General features: G+C 50.3%; 1 protein-coding gene across 2 annotated transcripts in view; it reads right to left on the reverse strand.

Annotated features, from left to right (window-relative positions):
* The window catches only part of Ssbp3 (single stranded DNA binding protein 3), a 141,300-nt gene that overhangs the window by 37,298 nt on the left and 85,643 nt on the right, over positions 1-18,359 (reverse strand). For both annotated transcript variants that reach the window (XM_050136169.1, XM_050136170.1), the window contains exon 5: positions 2,661-2,750. In XM_050136169.1, the coding sequence (XP_049992126.1) occupies positions 2,661-2,750 (90 nt within the window). The remainder of the gene's footprint in view (positions 1-2,660; positions 2,751-18,359) is intronic.

An 18,359-nucleotide genomic window follows, 5' to 3' on the forward strand; every position in this document is an offset into this window, starting at 1 on the left:
CACCTGGGCTGGCCTTCCAAGACACAGCCCTCTTGCAGCACAGCCACCTGCCTAGGCTATAGCCAAGAAGAGAAGTACAATTGTTGACAGCAGATAAAACCCCCGATATCATCTCTATTTCCCTTCCAATATCAGAGTGGCTGCCTGAAGACAGTAAAGGGTGGCAATCAATCGCTAATATTCCTGTCGAGAGCTGATCTGTTCCGGAAATGGGCTGTTGACTTCCTCCTTTACAAAGAGATGCCCTTTCTCTTTGCAGGGGCCCAGGCCAAGTGGTCAGCATCAAAGACAGCAAGCACCACACTGAGTGCCTGGGCTACCCTACCTCCCTTCATCTCAAGGAAGGAGAATGGTGCTGGGGAATAAAAACACAAACTGCTCAGTCAGTGAGAAAGCAGAGAAAAGCAAGGCTCCAGAACCATCCTGAACGGCCCAGCCAACCCCTGGCAGTGCACCTTGCCTGGGGAAGAGAGATGACCTCAAGGCAAGAATCTAAAAGATACCTCTGTTTAACAGTGGCTGGTAGTGGCTAAATAAGGGCAGGAACCAGTTTGGCTTTCTGACCACACACCCCCAAACGTCATAGGGGAGGGCCCACAAAGTATGAGTGGAATTAGAACTTAACCATGGAAGATTCTAGCAAAGCAGGAAGCTGGGAGCTGCCCACATATCAACAGACCCATTCCTTGTCCTAGGCTCAGGCCAAAATAGAAGTCAACGGCCTATTTTTAAAAATACAACTGGCAAAACTAGAGAGATGGCTCAGCAGTTAAGAGCACTTGTTGCTCTCGCAGAGATCGCAGGCTAAATTTTCAGTACTCACATGGTGGTTCATAACTATCCATAACTCCAGTTCTAGGGGATCCAGCACTGCTCTGACCTCCACTGGCATCAGGCACATACATGGTTTACATATAGATATGCAGGCAAAATATTCATACACATAAAATAAACTTTAAAAAGTACCTAATTTGTTTAAAAACAAAAACCCACAGCTACTCTCTACTTCTCACTACAGAGCCTGCAGCGGAACCTGGGAGCTAAAAAACTCCCGAGAAAACTCAGGACAGAGACACGAGTGGCTGAGATACGGGGGTGGGTTCTGTCCACCAGGCAGGGAAGCCATGCTTTCCCTACGTCAGGGCTTCTGTGACACCGTGTGCAGAGATACATGAACCAGAGAAAAATTCCTACTGAGCAGGACAAAGTAGAGAAGCTGGCTGGATCAGTGTCTCCCCTCTGGTACAGCTCTGGCCTTTCTTGGGTCAACAGGCCCCAGGGGGTTTTAGCTTTTCCTGTCTTTCAGCCTCTCCTCAAGTCTGCAGTCTTACCCCAAGACTTCTGAAGCAGCTCCTGTCTCCATACCTTGGTCAAGGCCCTAGTTCTAGTGGCATGCTGGGAACACAGATACTCATGTGGCCATCTGATGGCCTGAACTGTCGTCCCTGTATCTCTGTCTTCTCAATGCCAATCTGACGAGCAGCCCGCTGCTTCTGCTTTAAAGAGTAAGCCAGTTTCACTGATCTTCTTAGTATGTGCTCACGCCTTCCTCTCCCCAGATTTACCATCAACTAAAATGTGCAAGCTTGCAAAGTGAAGTGTCTCCTAGCCAAGGTACAGGAAGGAGAGGAGCCCTAATGATTCCACGGGGTGGTCAGCCTTGTCTTTGCTCACGACTCCAATGCTCCCGTCATGCACTGTGCACAGGGCCCTCTGGTCTAACTCTGAATTCCTGGGCTTTCCATTAAGAGCTGTCAACACAACCCTGTCTGGGAGCCCCAACCCTTCAGAAGCATGAACAACCAGGACCTTCTCCAACTCAGTGAGGACAGGCTTAAAAGAATGGACGATGTCACAATCAAGTGCTCCACTAGGAACGTCTCTTTCTCACAGTCCCACGGGCGGGGCTGCCCAGCACTCCAGGCACCACTTCCCAGCCTCGGCTTGGCGGAGGAGGACCAAGTACCAGAAGGGAAGGGAGAGAATGAAAATGGAGGTGTAGAGGGAGGTGGTGAGGAGGGGGGATGGCCACACCCTACCCTGATAAAACAAGACAGGTGACTTCACACCTCCCATAACCACACCCCACCAGAAAGACCAACAGTGTGTTGTAGAGAAGGCGGGGCTCCCATCCCGTGTGGGACCCGTTCCTGCCTGTGGTGGGCAGAGTGCGGGCACAAATACTGCCAGGTGCTGCTGTGTTCACACTTGGGGGGGAAATTAGTGGTTAACCAGCAAAAGGATGCTGAGCCTGCTGGGGGTCCCTAGCTTTCTAGCTACACCTAAGGTTTGTAGTCTGGACAGGAAAGGTAAACAGTGACGATGACAGCGGCAACACAACAGAAACAGAGGACGGTTTACTCATTAAAGGGGAAGACAAAGAATACGCCTTTTGTCAAAAGAAAGCTCCACACTGGCCTGGAAGCACTGACCTCCCCCACACCGGAGTGGGCAGAAGGGCACTGCCACAGCCCGCCTGGAGGTAGGCACATTCCCATCTCTTTCTTCCCTTCTGCAGCTTTTGGAGAAGTGGATGAGATGAGGTGCAGGGCCTCAACCAGCACAAAGCAACTGTATTTAAACCATGGCAAACCGAGCTGCTTTCCCCCGCCCTCCTCTCCTCCCACCTGCCCAGCACAGGGCCCCAGGCCAGCACATACCTGAAAGAAACCTGGCGGGATGGGGCCTCCGGGCATCCCATCATTGGGGGGAATGTTGCCAAGCACAGGGCTTGGGGCAGCTGCTGCACTCTGTGGAGACAGAACAGGAGGTCAGTAGCAAGCATGCAGCCATACACAGAGCCTTTGGCGCCTGCTCTAAACAGACCCTTCCTCCTCAAAGGCCACTTCCTATGAAAAGTCCTGCAGAGGTGTTAGTCACTGGGCAAGCCATGGACTCGGGGCCCCCACTGCTTCTTCTCTAAAATGGGGGGGGGGCGGGGCACAATGCCTACCTTTAGGTACACCAGAGGGGGGTGGAATAAGGACACAGTAGACCAACACAGTGTCTATTGTTGAACCACACCTTGCCTTTCTACCAGCTGTTCTAAGAAGCAGGGAGACCAACTCACAAACAGTGGTACCCTCTCCAAATTGCTGACTCGTTGCACGGAGCAGGTCAATAAATATCCAGTAAGAAAATGCCCAGGTTAGAAGGATGTGTGTGCTCTGACCCTCACTGGGTACCAAATGACTCCTGAGAAGAGTGTGGGTTATACGATGGGAGATGGGCATTGCTTGCTGAATGCTGCTGTCCTGGTACATCTGCCTCAACAAACGTCTTCCTGGGGTGGGCAGACATTGGATGCCCCACCTGGCCACCTTCCAACAATCTGTGTCCAACCTGTTTGTGTGTCCAGACATGCCTGCCTCCGTGCTCACCTGTGCAGAGCTGAGGCTGAGATGCCAAAGCCCTACCTTGAGAAAGTCACAGATCTAGGCCACCCTCCTGTCTTTCCTACTCAAGTCAAACATCCAGGTACACCTGACCACTTCCTCCCAATGCCACCGAGACTCAGAGCCTGACATTCCCCATCAGTCACCTTCTAGTTCACGAATGCAGCCCCTTCTTATCCCTCCCGGAAGGTACTTCTTTCCTTTCCTTGGTATCTTGACTAACACTCTGGACTACCACATTATGAAGTGACTTACTCTGACAACTATAGTTCTGCTTTCATAGAGAAACATTCAAATTCTTGTTATTTGGGCATTGGACTTTTTACATATTAAGGTATTTGTTACAATGGGGAGGGGGCAAACTTTTAAATGAAAGACTGAACCTGTGAGTACACTGCTGTTTTACTTTCATGAAATCAGGAAGGGAGGGGAATGGTTCTGGGGATTAGGGGTGGGTAAGAGACCCGAGCAACTATGGTCCTAATTAGGTGGGTGGTAACTTGCAGTATTTCACAGTCCTCCAATGGAAGACAGCCATGACAACCATGCAGCCTTAGGGGCAGGAAGCCAGGAGATGACTTTTTCATGTAAAGCCTACTCCAGCGGATAAACTGAGGAGCTCTGTAGTGCTTCAGCTGGATCTGGAATGGAGACTTAAGAGGGCAGAAAAGCAGCAACTGGTGCCAAAAGGCAAATGCTAAGCGACTAGGGGGGAGCTCACCCAGGGGACCCTGTCCACATCTGGCCCACCCCCATCCTCCCACACCTTAACCACAGGGTCTGTCTACTTATGCCCAAGAACCAGCACAAGGTGTGGCATACAGCAAGTGTTCAATAAATGATTGCTCTATTATTCAAAGGCCTGCCCAAATCTGACCACCTTGGAGCCAGACCTTTCAGGATTGCTAAGAATTGGCCTCTCCCCGTGGTTTCGAGCACTGAGAGTTCCATTAAGGCACTCAACAAAGTATCTCGTTTGAGTTTTCTCAACAAGCTCAAACACTGGCCATTCTCTAGACCTACTACAGCATAGCAGACTGCAGAGCTGCCTAGGATGCAACAGGCACACATGAATCAAAGCAGAAAGTATGCTAGATCTAAACGGCCAGGATCTCATGCACTGGACTCGGGTCCCTTCTCATGAAGGGTTATCATTTCCTTTGTTTTCTCCCTCCCCCCTCATTCCCCTACAACAGGGTTTCTCTGTGTAGCTCTGGCTGTCCTGGAACTCTGGTCTTGAACTAACAGAGATCTGATTATTTCTGCCTTCCAAGTGCTGGGATTAAAAGCATGCACCACCACCTTTCCTTAAGAACTGCCCATCCTGGTACACATACAATGGGAAGAGGGGGCCAGAAAACAGCACAGCACACAGAACCACGTGGCAACCTTCCCTCACTACAGAGCACCCAGAGACCTGTGTGTCTCTGAGCCCTGGCGTACAGGCTCTAGACCCTAGACCCATTTCCAGCACCAATTCTAGCATGGGCATATGAACAAAGGAGAAAACATGAGTGCACAAGCACCCACTCACATATATGTATACACACACACACACACACACACACACACACACACAGATTCTTATATCTGTGCGCAGGAAGATCCAGGGGGAAAAAAGGAATAAAGTCAAATATTCATGGGTTGTTAAGACAGTTCAACAGGTAAAGGTGCTGGTTGGCAAGCCTGATGACCTGAGATCAATCTCCAATACTCCCAAACTATCCTCTGACCTCCATGTGCATGCTGTAGAGTGCTTGCCCCCCATAAAAGAAAAAGATTTGTTTATTTTTATTAGTGGTCAGATGAACCCTGGACTCTCCCAGGCCAGCCAACTACTCCTGACCGATTTACAAGGATGCAAAAATAGTACTTTGTTCTACAAATTCCACCCTCCTTGTCCTGCCCAACACTCAGGCCTTGGCATGCAGCAGCACGGCCACGTGTGAAACCACCAACTGCAAGCCTTCCTGGACTGAAACTCAAGCCAGGACACGTGGCAGAGGGCCCAAGCCAGCAGGGCGCAGGAGGTGTATCATGGATGTGGCCAGGGAAATCAAAGCAACAAAGATAGGTGTGGTCCTGGCAGAAATGCCCCTTGGGGAGAGCTGAAGAGCCATGACGTTCCTAGCAAGTCAGTCCAAGAGTCTGTGCAGAGTCCTGGGGTAGCCTGGTGCAGCCTAGCAGTACCAACAGGCTAAAGATGCACTGTGGGAATCCAAAGGATGGAGAGAATGTCGTCATCTCACAGAAAGCCAAGGCCGGAGCAGTGGGGATTGAAGCAGACATGCAATGGGGGTGGTCCCTTAGTCTCCCACACAGACCATAGGACAGTGAGTTTTAGTGGAACACGAGTTCTACTTGTGTGGCTCAGAAAATGAAGAGCTGATCTCATGAAGACACAAAACCAACTAGAGTAAAAACAAGTTCCAGAAGGCTATCATGAGGGAGGAGGGCAAACACATCTGCTCAGGACAAAGAATAGCTTCAGGTCCAGCAACAGAACTCTCAGGCTACACAGTTTCCTTGATCTATGTCCCAGAACTGGTTGCCTTAGAGAGGATGGCCAAGGGTAACCGGCTGCTCACTGGTGACAGAGCTAAAGAGGATGGCTGCATCACTAAAGAGGATGGCTGCATCACCCACAACCACCTAGCGTGTCCTGGGGATTATCGCGAGAAGAACCCTGAACAAGGGTCCTCAAATCACAGCTTAGCTCCGGCCACAGACCACCCAGTATGAGCCTTAGACAGGCCTCCGTACCAGGAGCACCTGGCACACAGGGCCAATGAGGCTCTGCCAGCCCAGTGAGAGGTGACACAGCAGTCACAGTCGGGACGCTAAGCACAAGGGAGGTAGATCCAACACCTCTGCTCCTTTGACCAAGTCCTACCCTCTTGGTGCCAGGATTAACTCAAGAGCAGCCAGAGAAGTGAGCACCTTTTCATTCTGATCCCATAAACCAGGAGAGGGAGGAGTGCAGCATTTACGCCCCAGCATTCGAGGAAGCTGTCATTTCCGGTTTAATCTGTAAGGAAACTGAGTCTGAAGGTTATACAACTAATAACTAGGTCTAATTTTAGTCCCTGTACTTCCGGTCTCAGGTTCAGGAAACCCACGCACCAGTCTTTTCCAGCAGCCCCTGCGGCTCCTAAGAAAAGCTGTGTACTTTTTGGCTCGTGAGGAGAAACTGCAGACAGATCATTAAAGCATCCAATAATCACAATTCATTCTGTGACTGAGGTCACCTGTGTGTTCTGAACATTCCCAAGGAGGCTGACCTTCTACTTGGCCCCCTCTGCCAACTATTTCAAAGTGCCACTTGCCAAGAAAGAAGTAGGGAGTGAGACGGTGTTTGTATGTTAAGGAGAGTTAAGATCCCTCGGAAGGGTCTGTGCACCTAACTGACTAGTGGCCTGCCTGGGAAGGAAAGGAGATCTGAGGCGATGAAAAGGTAAGGGGGCCGTGGGGTCTGTAAACATCAGGGGTACTCAGGAATCACTCTGGCGACCAGTGCTGCACCAGCTAGCCCAGGAGGTGACAGGGTGCGGTTTGCCCCGCAGCTCTGGAAGACAAAGTGAGATGTGGTGACAGATATCTGAGGGACCCGGAAAGGTGCTCCAGGCAGGCGCTGAGATAGGGATTAGGGGGATCAGGGAGGCTTTAGGGAAGAGGTGGCACTTGAGCCAGGGCCTTACAGGGCAGCAGGACTCAAAGATGCAGGAGATACCAGCAAGAGATTAACTACTGACATCTTAACCCTCTCTCCCGGCACTGGACTTCCGCTGTGTCTTCCCGGGGTGAATCTCCACTCTGTATACCCAGCATCCATTCCAGAGAGAGGTGGGCATGGGCTCCCTTTCTCTTCCCCAGCATGGGAGGCTTCCTGACCAGGTCCAGAATGACCGCTCACCCCTGCACTTGACCTTTAGTGCTCTGTCGCTGCACGGAAAATTCAGACTCCCGAGGTCCGTCTGAGGGTGTGCAGCTCAGGATGGGCGCTACTCTGAGAGAGGCCTGACTGGGTTAAAACCATGGTGCCTGGTCCTAGTAAATCCCAGCTTTTCTCCTCCCAGACTGCCTGGAAACAGAGGTCTGTATTTAAATTCTAAACCCTGGCTCACCAGGAACTGGAAATACCTGGACATCTCACACTGCTTTTGCTTGGCTCTTCATGGTCACACGCAGAGAACAGAAACTGTTGGGCCATGCGGGGACTATCAGGTAAGGAACTTGCTAGATGGACAACGCAGGTGTTAAGCAACTGGCAGCTGATATATAAGCAGACAGCAACGAACAGGCCTAATTCTCGAGTTTCTATTTGTTCATTTGTAAGGCAAGGATCTCACTATGTTGCCTAGGCTGGCCTTGAATTCCTATTCCTGAACTCAAGAAATCCTCCTGCCTCAGCCTCAAAGTAGCTGGGACCACAGACACACACCACAGTGTGGGTGGGAGTGCCCAGGTGGGGATAGGCATTGAAGGGAAAGAAGATGAGGCCTCGGCTCTGAAGAAGTGGCCACCCTAGGAAAGTGGGAAGAAGAAAAGGAAAGAAAGATGAAGGAAAAGCTCACTAGTCCTTTTCAAAAGACAAGAAGTGGCTTCCCCAGGCTGAGAGAAGAGGCCATCATACCACAGGCCGATCCACCCATCCTAGGAAGCACCAGGCTATTCTGGGAACTGGATCAAAGGGTGCCTCACAGGTAAGAGGTGGAGTCCCAAGTTGCTAAAGCTGCCTGGTTGTGCCTTGGAGCCTGGCCAGGGTGCCCTCCTCTGTGAGCAGACAACTCTCTCAAGCCCACAGTGTGGGCTGTACCATGTGAGGCTCAGCGTGTCCGTGTACACAAGGCTGGGGAGGCTGAGGGAGAACAGTGGCCCTGGATGAGCACCAGGCTGGAGATCAAGAGCATGCTCTTGGTACAGCAATCGCTTTCTTCTAAAAAAGATGGCTTACGCCATGAGCAAGACACACATACATACATGCACACACGGCCTGCTGTCTTAAAGAGCTACTTACAACCACAAACATGTCATAGTAGACCAGTGACAGCTCTTTAACAAGAAGGCTGGCAGTTGCTCCTGCAGAGTGGAAAATTCCCTGGCGTGGACCCGCATACACGCTCAGTTCCAATGACAACTTAATCCTGCAGGGACTAAGGTGCACAGTGAACAGAAGTCTTTGTCTCTAGGAACTTTTTGCTTTAAGTTTCAAAGGAATTACTCAAGTCAAAGTCCTCTACATGTCTTTCAAGGATGGGAGCCCACACCTCCTAAGCTGGCACTCAATTTAGTGGGTTCAGAGTCACTTTTCCTCGTCCTCTGCTGAGACAGGATGACTGCACACAGCCTGAAAAGTTCACTGATATCAAAGCCAAGAAGCTAACACTTGGCAGGGAAGGGATACACGACTCGAACCCACTGTGTTCTCTTCTGCATAGAAGAGTGGACTGGAATTCTCGAGCTTCCTTGCCTGGCCTTGGGGGAGCTATGAGGAGCCGCCCACCGTGGCTCAAACAGCCATCCCTAGCACACAGCCCGCTCCCCACTTGCGAGCTCAGAGCTGAGCAGATGACTCCTAAGCCTTTAAAGCACCACTAATTGGGCTAATTTCGCTAACAGTCTCTGTTTCATCCCCCACCCTGAGTCAACCAGCGTCCTTTGGTACTGCTGGAGAGATGCAAGCTGTTGGCTTTACTGTTATTTTGTCAGCCATTAAACGATTCATCAGAGTCATTAATTGATTTATTACTGCTGCCTGCTCAGAGGGTTTAGCAAATAAAGAATGATGTAGGTCACAATGCAAAGGAAATTGGAGCAAACATCACCATGAGGAGCTGGGCACTCACAGTGCCTGCCACAGTCCACTCTAGTAGCCCTCCAGCCCAGCCGCCAGGTGAAAGGCAGTACAGATGGCCCTCCCGGGGAAAAGTGAGGTGCCAGCCTGCCTCCTGCACAGGCAGAGACACGCAAAGTGGAGAGCCTTGTCTGGAGACTGAAACCAGTTCCCGAGCAACCACCAGACACCACTGTCAACAGAGCAGGAGGGCAGAGGAAACCAAGCTGAAAAAGGAGGAGCCTGTAGATGGGCCTCCAGGCTCCAACCCCCCTGGAGGTGACACACAGGACAGCAACAGTTGACGTGTTAGCAGGTACCTCCTAATGCCTGGCCTTTTATGTGCTTATCTCTGATCCTCTCAACAGTCCTACAGCTGAGGTATTATCTTCCCCGTGTTTCAGAAAGAAGCTGAAGCTCAGAGAGCTGACCTGCCCCAGGCTGCATGGCAGGCCAGGAAGTAGCAGTCTAGGACTCAAACCTGGTATATCTGACTTCAAAGTCTGTATTTCTTCCCCTCTATCCTATCTTCAGACTGACATGAAAGAGCCCAAGACCTGCAGCTCAGCTCCGTGGGAACTGACAGAAACAGGCGGGGGACCAAGAAAAAGGGCACTCCAGCCGTCTCAGAGACTAAAGCTCTTGGTTTACAGGGTGAAGGGCTAAGGGGCAAGCCCTGAGGTCACATCAAGTGATAAGATTCCAGAGCTCAATCCTGCTGCCAAGAACATCACACCATCAACACACACCACATGGCTCGGTTCCCGCCCACTGTGTGAGCACTCAAGCTGTGAGGGAGCCCTCTCAGATCCAACACTGGGAGGACCAAAGAGACTGACTAGTCCTGTCACCCTAACCACTCAGGGCTCCAAACACACCAGAAAGAGTGGTGCTGAGGAGAGAGCAATGCTAGCACCTCTGATGATGGAATTCGTGTGTGTGTGTGTGTGTGTGTGTGTGTGTGTGTGTGTGTGTGCAACAACTCTGGTACCTGGTTTCCCTAGAAGCCAAACACCCCACATGTCTCAAGTTCTGTCTCTGCAGTAATCAGTTGTTGAGCAGAATTCTAGAGCAGAGCTGGCCTGGCCAGCTTTCAGGAGGCTCAGAGGGTGTGGACGGGTCTGCACCTACCACAAACCACCAGTTTACTTCTTGCTTCTGTCTGGATACAGCCCTGACCCAAAGGCCATCATTCAAGTTCTCTGTGGATATGTCAGATCTACCCTGTGTAAACTGAAGACATGACTGCTCCAAGATATGGTTCTGTGGAGGTTTTTATTGTAGATGTAAGGGAGAGACCCATACAGGCATCTGAAGAGTCGACTGCAGAGAGAAAGGAGTAGACTGAGCAGGGCCAGAAGACTGGACCTGTCATTATAGGAGAGAGACACGAGGAAAGCAAGAGAGAGTCCAGAGAGAGCACACAGCCCAGGATGCCAGCATGCACTTTGGTATGCTAATGGGCACCAAAGACAGCCTTTGGCCTTTCTGCTAGTGATAAGGGTATTGGCCCCTTTTGGTAGAATCTTGGAGGAATGCTACCTTGTCTAACCACCAGGATTTGGACCTGACACACCAATGGTGTTTCCTTGCTGTTATAACAAAGGGTCCACACACTGATGCAATGCTAGTGAGACCTGCTCAAAGGATAAGCCAGGAGCCCTGGCCTAGAAAGGCTGGAGGTGGCCAGTTAGACTTCTTAAGGGAACCATGAGTTCTCCGACTTGGAAATCTGACTCAAACCTAGATTCTTCCAAAGAGGAGAAACCACCCTGTGTTCTTCAGTCCACACTAAGGTGCTGATAGCCCCCCCCCCCAAAAAAAAAAAAAAAAGAGTCTTAAGAAGATCTTCACCAAGGCCCAACAAATCACATCCTAAGTTCCATTTGGCAAAGAATGGGTTGCTACACACTTTAGGGCCTGATCCTGGTGCCAAAAGCCTCTCTTGCATCTGATGTGTCGATCAACCACCTGTGCAAGTCTGGTCCCCTCTCTGGAATGCTGTCCTCTTCTCAGCCTAGCCGCCCCTTCATCCTGTGTGCTCCTCATCACAGCACTCGCCACACCTGACTGTAAACTCCTTATTAAATTAGCCAGCTGTCTTCTCAGGGATGGGGCAGGCGTGGTGTGCACAGCACAGAGAAGATGCTGTCTCAGTAAATAGCATTTGAGTGAATAAAATTCCTGCAGAAATTCTGCCTTTCAAAAATAGTTACCACATCCACAAGGTCGAATCTTCCTCTAATTTACCACCAGGCCACATCCATACAACCAGTGGCTTCAACATGTACACACACAAACATGCACACATGCGTGCGCACACATGAACACAGCCCCACATACCTCAGGACACATTGTTCCCAGGCATATCCAGCTTTGGAAACTGAGAACCCTGGATGTTACTACTGTTGCTACTGCAGAACCCTTGCTACCAAATGACTTAGGTAGACCACGTCTCTGAGAGTCACTGGTCATGCCATACAGCAAAGACCACTAGTGAATCTCCCCCGCAAGACAACTGCGTCAATTGTCCCAGGAAGTACTTGTACGTCCAAGGAGGACAGGGGCAGTGAGAAGAGTGGGGTGACTTCAAGGAACTTAACTTACCTCCCGTTGTCACTCCCACTTCAGAAGGTGGGCCAGGCTTCACTCAGACCAGGTGTAGAAAGGAACCTGGTTCTCTGGAGACTGCTGAGACCTATCTGTCTCTCCTACTCTTGCCCAGCTTGGCAAAGCAAAGATGGCTGTTTATTCTCAGACAATTTCAAGGCCCTGGGGTTCTCAATTGAGAACCTTCTGCTTCACTGGCCCAAAGGGTCACTTTCACACAGGACTTGGACATGGATCAAGAAAAGCTGCAAACTGCTTGGGAATGGCAGACAGAGAGTGCTTCTGGGCCTAGGTAGAGCTGAGGACGATGACTGGGCAGAGGCCCACTGAGATGTTCCCTCTGCATCCTAGATAATATGGTCCATTGCAGGGGAGTCCTTTGCCAAGCCTGGGAACACCGACCAAGCCACAGAATACAAGAGACAACATCAGAGAAAGCTGTGAGCTAACTCAGGAGAACTACTCCACCAGACATTGCCACAGGCCTAGTCACGATGGAGCTTACAGGGAGGGGAGGCGGGACTCTCTAGCTCGCTCCCTACTCTGATGTCCGGTTCTCAGACCCTTCCCTAGGAGCCACTACTGTCACATTCTCTGCTCCACAAGCTCTCCCACTTCCTCCCCTTCCATCTTCCCAGAAGGAATTCCCAGTATCCATCAACACCCGCACTTTAAACATCTTGCTTTCCAGGGCAGAAGAAGAACAAGGAAGCCTTAGTAGGATTATAAACTAGAATTCAACACTAGGCCATGCTGATTTCCACCTGTATCCCCTTCCTGGGAGGCCCAGTGGGAGGACACTGAACTCAGGGTAGCCCTGCTGCCTCTGCTGCTCAGTTACTAGAGGAAGGCAGTTGGCCCTAGCCTGAGATGCGCCCTGTGATGCAGGGCGCTGAGAAGCAGATCGAGAAGAGATGACTGTGAACTAATCGTCACCTCCCTCCTCCCATCCCATCCTCTTCTCATTCCGGCACTTGCAAGCACAAGGAAATCCTGCTAGTGACCAACTTTTGCAAATGCCATGGTCTCTACTTGGAATGCCCACTTCTCTGCCATGCCAATGAATCTCTTAGCCTGCCCTGGGCTGAGCAGACAGTTTCAACTCTATACGAGACTCCTACATATAATGCCTTAGGATTTCCTAGAGCTGGTTCCGAAATGGCAAAGCAGGCCCCAATGTTTGCTACATTGTCACTAAACATCAAATGACCAAGGACATGTAGCCTGTCTGGCCACTCCCTGTGCTAACCAAGGTAGAAGACCCTTCTGAACAAAGTTCAGTCTAGCCATTTTGGGAAAGGTCTCTCTCTTTCCTTATTCTTCTTAAAGATGTAACTTTAAAGACCAGACTTTCATAAGCCCCAAGTCAGGAGGGGCAAGCACGGCATTATTCTTTTTTCTCTGTTATACTGTGGCTGTTGGAGCAATCCAGACTTGAATCCTGGGTCTGCTCCACTGTGAAAGCTGGAACTCAGGACAGCCGCTCCAGCCTTAACAGATGACCAAGCTCCCTAATCTGAGGCAAAACCTGCCCTAATGTGGGTTGTTTTCCTTCAATTTTTGTCTAATTCTACTCACCACCAAGGTCTCCATGAAAGACAGGAATTTTTAATTAATCCTGGACAACTCAATCCAGAGCTATGTAACAGGAAGGAGACCAGAGGATCCCCTTGGCCTGCTTATCAAGTCAAGGGCAGGAAAGATCTAGAACGGGGTTTCCCAAGATGTCTGCGCCTTGGCTGGCTCTAAAAAGCGGGTTATAATCCCTGGCTGCACCACAAGACTGGTAAGGATTCCAAGAAAGAGGCCTGCGGTGTATTAGTCAGGTCCTCCACGGGGATACGCCACCTGTATACCTGTTCTCTGATGCTCTGCAGAATGGATCTTTAGTGCTCCCAGCCCCGTCCCCAAAGCTTCCCAGCTTTCGTGTGGCAGAACTCCTCGTTCTGAGGCCGACACTCAGCAGTTCATTCCTCAACAAGCTGTGGAGATGGGTGATTCTGCTCCTTTACTTTCTATCAGCCCATCTTGCCAGCAGTGACCAGGCCAGTTCGAAGTCCTGCACAAGTTCACAGGTAAGGGAGGATAGAATTTTCTTCCTGGCTTGGCCTTGACACCTCTCCAGTGAAAACCTAAGGAAGAGCGTTCCCAAGACCCTCCTATACCCTCCACTCCCGTATAGACGAAGGATGCTGCTGTGGGATAGTGCACACTGTAAAGACTTGTCACTTGTATTAGTTTAATAAAATGCTGATTGGCCAGTAGCCAGGCAGGAAGTGTAGGCAGGGAGACCAGACTAAAAGAATTCTGGGAAGAGGAAAGACAGAGTCAGTCACCAGTCAGATGCACAGAAAGGAAGATAAAAATGTCTTACTGAGAAAAGGTACCAAACCATGTGGCTAATCACAGACAAGAATTACGGGTTGATTTAAGTAGTAAGAACTAGTTAATAAGAAGAAGAAGCCTGAGCTAAGAGACCAGTTTATAAATAATATAATCGTCCATCTATTTCTTTGGGATTGAATGGATGCAGGACCGGGCAGGACAGAAACTTCTGTCTACGGAACACACACATAGTTACCTAGTTCCTGTTGTAAGCCCTACATCAGAATGCTCACATTAAATTCCCAGGGGACCTTTACAACTAACTGATGCTCATGCTGCAAGGCTGCATGCAGTGAGGATGTATGGCCACGGCTTTGAGAGCCCCTGGACCAGATGACCAATCACATCTCCCCTTTCCCCTGACTCCAAGTCTCTCTTTCTACTGGTGTAGATAGTGACGCCTTTTAGCTCTTGAGCCCTTGCTGCTTCCCCTGGCCAGGCTCTCTAACGTCTACTGCATGCCTCTGAGTGCAGGCTGGGGCTTAGACAGCTGCCCAAACAGGTACAGCCTCAGATTTAATTGACCTTTTGGTTCAGCTTTCTAATCTCATCAATGCTGCCTCCATCATGTAGATGGAGGTCCTGGGTTTAATACAGAAGAGTACCATCCGGTCCTTCTAGCTCGCCACTTAAGACAACACACACTCAAACTCAAGAGGTAGTAAATCCACAGAGAAAGGATGGAGGCTTTCTGCCAGGGGTGCAAAGCAGGGGGGCTGGTGCTGTCCCTGAGACTTTAATAAATGCAAACCACAGAGTAAGTTTACTCATGTCTTACAGAGCACAATCCTGAAATCCAAGCTACTCAGGAGGTGGCTGCTCTTCCTGGCAGATTCAGACTCACAGCAACTGCCCCTCCCACCCATTCTCTCTGTGGCCTTGAGTGTCTACTTCTTTCTGCTGGAGGAGGCAGCGGTGGGCGTGCCGGGAGGACAACCAGCTGCATTTCATCTCCAAAAGAGAAGGCTCGCCAACCACTCTCCCTGCCCACACATTCTCCTCCAAGAGGGGTGGGAGGAAGGCTACAGATTCTCTCTCCAACTGTATTAGAAAGGGTGAGGACGGCCCGGGTCCTGGACATCGGCTTTAGAAACACCACAGCTGACGTGTGCAAACATCCCCGTGCAAATACTCGTGGCCTACTTCTCGATTATCTCACTTTGTCTAAATATATCATAAGAAAATAACTTGGGAGCAGTGATAAGCTCTGCAGCGGGTCCAAAATAACACACATACACACACACACACACACACACACACACACACACACACACCTGCCTAGGGTGTGACTGGGGGGCACTGGGGACTGCTGAGGGAGTTGTGCTTGGTATTGTGGATAAGTATAAGGAAAATAGCATTTTATAAGGGGAGAACTCTATGCAGGTTCCCAGTCAGGCCAGCAGACGTGCTTGTCAGAGGGAGATGTTGGAGGCACGCCCAGCCAAGTACACACACACACACACACACACACACACACACACACACAGCCCCACGCCCACTGGGACTCACTGCAAGACACTGACATTTTCCACTTCACTTGCCAGGAAGGGAGCACCCTGCCCTACACCGCTTGAGCCGCCAACCCCTAAAAACAAAGGTGGCAGTCATGGGGGTGTACAAACACACCTCTCCATTGGTCCAATATCCCTACCCCTGCCATTTCCACCAAAAGGGAAATTAAGCAGGAGACATACATGCTCATACCCCCTCCAGGCTGTCTGCAATTCTAGCACAATGCCATCCTTTGGGAGACTTGGAGAGAGGTAGCTTCTTCGTTTTTAATACACAGCAAATGTGGACTGCTTACGATCATCCCTAAGCCCACCCTCTTGGGCACAAGAACATTAATTTTATTAGGAAAGAATCTGATGTTTGAGGGGCTGTGGCCCTATTAGCTCGGCCAGCATCTATGACCTGGTCTTCACTGAGCTTGGTCTGAACTTTTTTGGCTGAGTTGAAAATGCTCATGGGGGCCCTTGATTTGATCCATAGCCTATCATCCTCAAGTTCTTCCACACTCTGCCCTCTCAGGAATCCATCTGCATGCCCTTCTCAGGCTCACACATAATGCAGTCTTTGCAAGGCAGCCCTGTGAGGGAAGGCAGGCAGACCTTCTCTCAGAACTCTCAGGGATTAGTGACAAGGTCCCCTCATACAGACAGCTGAGGCTGTCTCACCCTCCAGAACAGTGGTTCTAACCTTCCTAATGCTAAAACCCTTTAATACATGTTCCTCATGTTGTGGTGACCCCAACCATAAAATTACTTCATTGATACTTCCTAACTGCAATTGTTATTGTTATGAATCATAGTGTAAGTATCTGATATGCAGGATAACTGATATGGGACTCCCAAAGGAGTTGAGACTCCCAGGTTGAGAACCCCTGCTCAAGACCATGACATCCTAAGAAGCAAACAGCATCTTCCACATCTCTATCACCGTGCTATGAGTCTAGCACATTAGAGTATTTATTTGCTCCTGCAGCAGCAGCAGCAACAACAACAACAAAATCTCAGAACTCAATACCAGAAGGATCTCATCCAACCGGCTCACACCAACACTTGAGAGTTTGAGACAAAGCTGGCTAGCCTGGACTAGTGTAACATGGTCTCAAAATAAACAGGCAGGCAGGCGTGCAGGCAAGCAGATGAGGGGAGGGGAAGGAGCCTCGAGGGGATTTAAGGGCAACTATCACCCCAGTTAATAGTGCTGCACTAGAGGTTGGCCAGAATCTTCCTTAGTTACTCCAGGCTGGCCACACGTCTCCAAAGATTACTCTCAACTTGCCTGCCCCAAGGAAAGCTGCTTAGGAGAGGGCTGTCTTCCTTGGAGGTCTTGGGGCAGCCTTTAAAGAGCTGTTTGGGGGAGCTACAGGACTCATAAGCATCGCCAGACCCGAGAATGGAAAGTCCTAAGTTAACTCCGCTCTGGGCCCAGCGCAGGTGCCAGCAAGGACACGAGGAAGGCCCAAGGAGGTCCCTGGCATGCGGAGGTTCTCGGTAAACATTTGCTGTTGCACAAATGGCCAATTACAACCGATGCAATACAGTGTTGCACAGGCCTGTTCTGGGTACCAAGATACCAGAGAAAAGGAAGGATTTTTTTCTCCTTCAGGGTGGGGCAGTCTGGGAGAGCTTCAGAGAGCGGTGACATCTGATCATACACCATCTGTTATTTTTCTCTAATTGTTCCACATGTGTGAAATTTTGAGTCTCTCTACGTAGACTGCAGACTTCAGGAGGGACAAGCCATCACTGCTGTGTCTGCTTTCTCCAACAGTGTCCACTCTCGGAAGACTGACAGCTTAGTAGGAGTCAGAGACCACATTTCGTTATTAAAGCAGAGCTGCTGTCCCCTACTTCCTGAACCCTTTCAGGAAATCAAATGGCATCCACTAACACTCTCAACGACCCAAGGCAACAGGCATAGCAGTCCAGAAGCGGCAGCCTTAGGCATCTGGGAACACCAGTGCCCGACAAGGGGTCACTGAGTCACTTCCACGTTACCCACTTTTGCTTTTCATGAACTCTGCAGGGCATGAATGAGTTTTTCCACTTGACAGACTGGGAAAACAGAGGCTGGGAGATCACTAACTAACTGAGGTCAGGGGCAGACCATGTCCAGTCTCCTCAGCCTGTCACAGTGCCCAAAATATTAGTTTTGTGCCAACGGTTCCCTTCAATAGAAGCTTTGCTTGGGACCATCTGGCCAGAAAGAATTAGAGCCCACTCACAAACGCCGTGTGAAAGGAAACCACAGAGCATCGGCAGCCACATCGCCATTGGTCTAGGGCACAAACCAACCTGTGGGGCACTGTGAGCCACAGGGCTCATTCATATAGGTCACACAGTTCCCCTCAGCTTCACCTTTAACTCCTGTGGGGTCCTGACACCTCTCTTCACAGTCCAGCTACAATAGCTCCTGGAGGCCCAAAAGAATGCAAATTTGAGTGTCGCCTTCCCTTGTTTGGATAATGGCTACTTCACAATTCTCCCACCCATACTGGGACCCTCTTTGCTCCTAAGGCTCCTGGCCCTAGGCAGGCATCTGGGTGAGGGAGAAAACACCGGAGGGGGCTGAAAAGCACATACAACAGTAAGCTCTAACCCAAACAGAACTAATCCATCCCGAGCCAA

The sequence above is a fragment of the Alexandromys fortis genome, unplaced genomic scaffold (assembly GCF_014885135.2).
Source record: "Alexandromys fortis isolate MF-2015 unplaced genomic scaffold, M_Fortis_MF-2015_v1.1 scaffold_13, whole genome shotgun sequence".
Classification (NCBI taxonomy): domain Eukaryota; kingdom Metazoa; phylum Chordata; class Mammalia; order Rodentia; family Cricetidae; genus Alexandromys; species Alexandromys fortis.